Source organism: Myxocyprinus asiaticus, chromosome 3, assembly GCF_019703515.2.
Source record: "Myxocyprinus asiaticus isolate MX2 ecotype Aquarium Trade chromosome 3, UBuf_Myxa_2, whole genome shotgun sequence".
Taxonomy (NCBI): domain Eukaryota; kingdom Metazoa; phylum Chordata; class Actinopteri; order Cypriniformes; family Catostomidae; genus Myxocyprinus; species Myxocyprinus asiaticus.
Genome location: NC_059346.1, coordinates 56,274,382 through 56,278,127, shown reverse-complemented (window position 1 = coordinate 56,278,127; position 3,746 = coordinate 56,274,382). Strand labels below are relative to the sequence as shown.

The 3,746-nt window shown below is 42.1% G+C and overlaps 1 protein-coding gene across 1 annotated transcript; it reads right to left on the bottom strand.

Moving 5' to 3' along the window:
• Positions 1-1,812: 1,812 nt before the first annotated feature.
• Positions 1,813-3,415, bottom strand: LOC127420815 (uncharacterized protein DDB_G0271670-like). The gene is made up of 2 exons (XM_051663370.1): positions 2,384-3,415; positions 1,813-2,145 (listed from the first exon to the last, which is right to left on the bottom strand). The coding sequence occupies exons 1-2, from the start codon at positions 3,413-3,415 to the stop codon at positions 1,813-1,815; spliced, it is 1,365 nt and encodes a 454-aa protein (XP_051519330.1).
• Positions 3,416-3,746: the final 331 nt, after the last annotated feature.

The window sequence follows — 3,746 nt, the reverse complement described above, 5'->3', positions numbered from 1 at the left end:
GGAACCCTTTCAAATTCCTCAATCCAATAAACGCTGCCATTTTGGAAATGTGAACTTCCTCGTCTGCAAGTTTAAAAAAAAAAAGTACTATCTAAAATTTAAATTGAGCAACAGATACTAGAGTACAGGTACAGTCTAGTTCAAGGTTATAACATAAAACATCAGACTTTATCTTGTGTTTTACCTTGTGAACCGGTCCATTAGGCTGTTAAGCTCTAAGCGAGTTCTTTGTAACTCAGATTCAAGGAGCTGGTGACCGGTTTTGAACTCTGCTCCCATGCATTCCATTCGCACAGTGGTCTGGAGCAGGCTGTGGTGTAGAACCTCATTCTGCTCCTGTAACATTCTAGACAGGATTAACATAGAGACAATTCATCAAACAGGACACCATGAAAACAGTTCCACATAGACTAAGCTACACCACATTTTTGTGTGCATACCCAAAGTGGTCAAGTAATATTAAGTGTGGCAGGAAAGGGTTAAGGTTAGTGTAAAATTCACATAATAGATTTTGGAAAGCCATTTCTACACCTAAAGTTAAGGCATGTACTCAAAAAGAACTCACATCAGTCTTTCCAATTCTGCATCCTTTTCCTAGAGAAAGATAAAAGAAGATACAAATATCAAATATTACAAAAGAAAAACCAAAAAATGTTGAATTAATGTGATTAATTTTAAAAGCATTTTTATTTATTACAAATCAAAACTGCTAAATCACTCAACAAGGGTGACTTCTGCTTACACCTTTTAATGTCATCATACTGTACCAGTTACAAAGAATATTAACCAAACAATGTGAAGAGGACAGTTTATGCATATAGCTGCAAGTTTATCTGCAAGGGTCACTGAGAAACAGATATGGTCAAAGTAATAATTAAATAAGAATGTAAGTTGGTGGGGCCTCATGCATATAACATTTTGTAATATGACAAGATGATCTAAAGAAACTTTGAATACAACCTACTTTTGGTAATGGAGATGTTCCTTGGTGGCTCACTGTGGATTGGTCATCCTGGATAGTGGAGCTAGCAGATGAATCAGATTTATTGGAATGTGAAGAAGTAGACCGCTGGCCAACTGGAGAATGGCGAAGTGGGCTTGGGTGTTCATCATTGTGATGATGCTCTTTGAAGTGGGAAGGACAGTGGATCGATTCTGAATGGGAATACTGACTATGGGGTTTAGGATCATCATTGTGATAATGGTGATCTTGGGAATTATAATGGTGGGAATCTGGTTGGGAATGGTGATGGGATTCTGAATGAGAATGATGGTGGGAGTCTTGAGGCTTGTGGAGTTGGTGTTGATCAGATTCAAATTCTGAGTGGAAATGGTGAGATTCTGGAGGCTTGTGATCATGGTGGGGTCGGGATTCAACATGGGAGTGGTGATGGTGGCAGTGCTCTTTGGAATGTGGTTGGTAATGATCTTGGGTACTTTGAGATTGTGAGTTATGATGATTTTCATAATGAAGAGATGATCTGGAGTGAGCAAGACCTTTTGGATAAGTGTCAGACATGTGATGGTGGCGTTGATGATGATGATGGTGTGGGTCAGATTGAGAGGAATGATGATGGTATTCCGAAGTAGGGGATGAGTCATGAGAGGGTTGGTGAGTTTCAAAGTGGGAATCATTGTGGAAATGATGGTGCTCCTCTTCTGAAGTGTGATGGTGGTAATCAGGGTGGGATGAGTGATTGTGATGTGAGTCTGGATGAGGAGGTTGATGGTGAGGTTTCTCATGTTGGAATTCATTGTGCTGGTGGGATTTGGGTTGAGAGGAATCATAGTCAGAATGATGGTGTGGCGATTTCATATGGGATTGATGGTGGTGACCTCCGTGTTGATGATGGGATGGTGAGGATGAGTGATGATGGTGTGATTCTTCATGAAAAGGATACTGGATCGATTCTGAATGGGAAGGATGATGGTGAGTCCCTGAATTGGCAGAATGATGCTTTGGAGATGGGCTGTGGTGAGCTCCACGGTGGTGATCTGATGGAGAGGGTGAATGATGATGATAATTAGAGTGGGGGGAATGATGGTGTGGAGATGGGTTACGACGAGTTCCGTGGTGGCGATGGGATGAAGGTGAACGATGGTGATGAGATTCTGGATGGGAATGATGATGAAAGTTTTCTGATTCTGGGGAATGAGGACATGGAGGTGAGCTGTGATAATCTTCATTGTAATTGCAGTGTGATGAAGAGTGTGTGTGATGCGAATGTCGATGAGCAGAAGAATGTAATTGTTGCTCATTGGGTGCAATTTTGTGTTTCTGCTGGCCTTTGTGGTCATGTTCTGTCCCAAATGAAAGACCTTTCAAAGAGGAACTATTGCTTGTATCACTTCTTTCACTATTGCAGCGATGCCTGGGAACAGCCTTGTGCTGTTGTAGGTATTCAAGGTCTTTTTCAGAATAAGGAAGCTTGTTTGAATGGGAGTTCTTGCTGGAATGGGAGTGTCGTCTGGAATGGGATTGCTTATTGGAGTGGGACTGCTTGCTCGTGTGAGAGTGCTTGCTGGTATGGGAGTGGGCAGCTGATGTAACAGAGCTGGCACTGCTTCCTGGCCTGCTTGGGGTATTTTTTGACTTCTTGTCTCTTTTGTGTTCAGGCTTGGGAGACTTCACTGAGGTCTGGCCATGGCTAGTGGGCTTTTGAACATCTGTTACCCCAAGGGATGTAAGTCTTGATGGGCTAAGCACCTGCCTTGTGATTTCATTCAAAAAGGCAGAGAACTTCATCTTCTCCTTCACAAAGTTCTTATGGTCCACATGTTTTCTTTTCTCCAGACCTTTCTCATCCAAATCTCCCACACCAGAATGATCTGTCCGCCTGGACAGAACCTCCATAGACTTGCTCTTTCTTATGTTTGCAGCCACTGACGCCCCTTTAGCCCAATTCTGTTCTTGCCTGATATTGCCATTTTCATACTGTTGTTGAGAATAGTTTGCTTTCCTGGCAGTACCTCCACATTTTTCTCTGGCAGCCACATTCTTTTCCTTGCTTGTAGACTTATTTAGATTACCAGCAGTTTCTAATAGAGGCATAGTGTCTTCCTCATTCTCATCATCCTCAAAGGCTCTCCTTCCTCTAGTGATATCCATACATGATTGTGAGTGCTGTGGACGGCGAATACCTTGCTTGGACTGAGAAGCAAATGGGACATTTTCCAGACTGGCTTTAGATGACCAGGAAGAGCATGAACCAGAGGAAGAAGATGAAGAAAAGCTAGAATTGGAAAAATATGATTTGGAGGAAGAAGAGGAAGAGGTATTGGAGGATGAAGAGGAATCGGAGGAAGAAGAATCCGAACTGGATGAGCTTGATGAAGCTGATGACGAAGAACTAGAGGAAGACCCAGAAGAGTTTGAGGAAGTTACTGAAGCTTTAGAGTGGGATTTCTTTTTCATTGTGTAACGTTTATCCTGACATTGTCGGTGTGGATAACGATGATGATGATGGCTATCAGCTTGCAAGTGATGATGGTTATAATTCTCATGAATGTGATGGTGAACACTGCTGCCCTCTGAGGCACTATATGTCAAAGTGGAGACAACAAATTAGTGGTGCTTGCTAATTACTATTGCAAATTACTTCTGCTTATTCAAAACCATGTGCTTCCATGCATAAATTGTGTCATGCTTCCTTACATTGAAAGATGGACCCGAGACATATCTAGGGACAAGAATATCATAGAAACTTGGTGATGGGCTCTTTTAACTTGGGCCAGTTGGACTACTT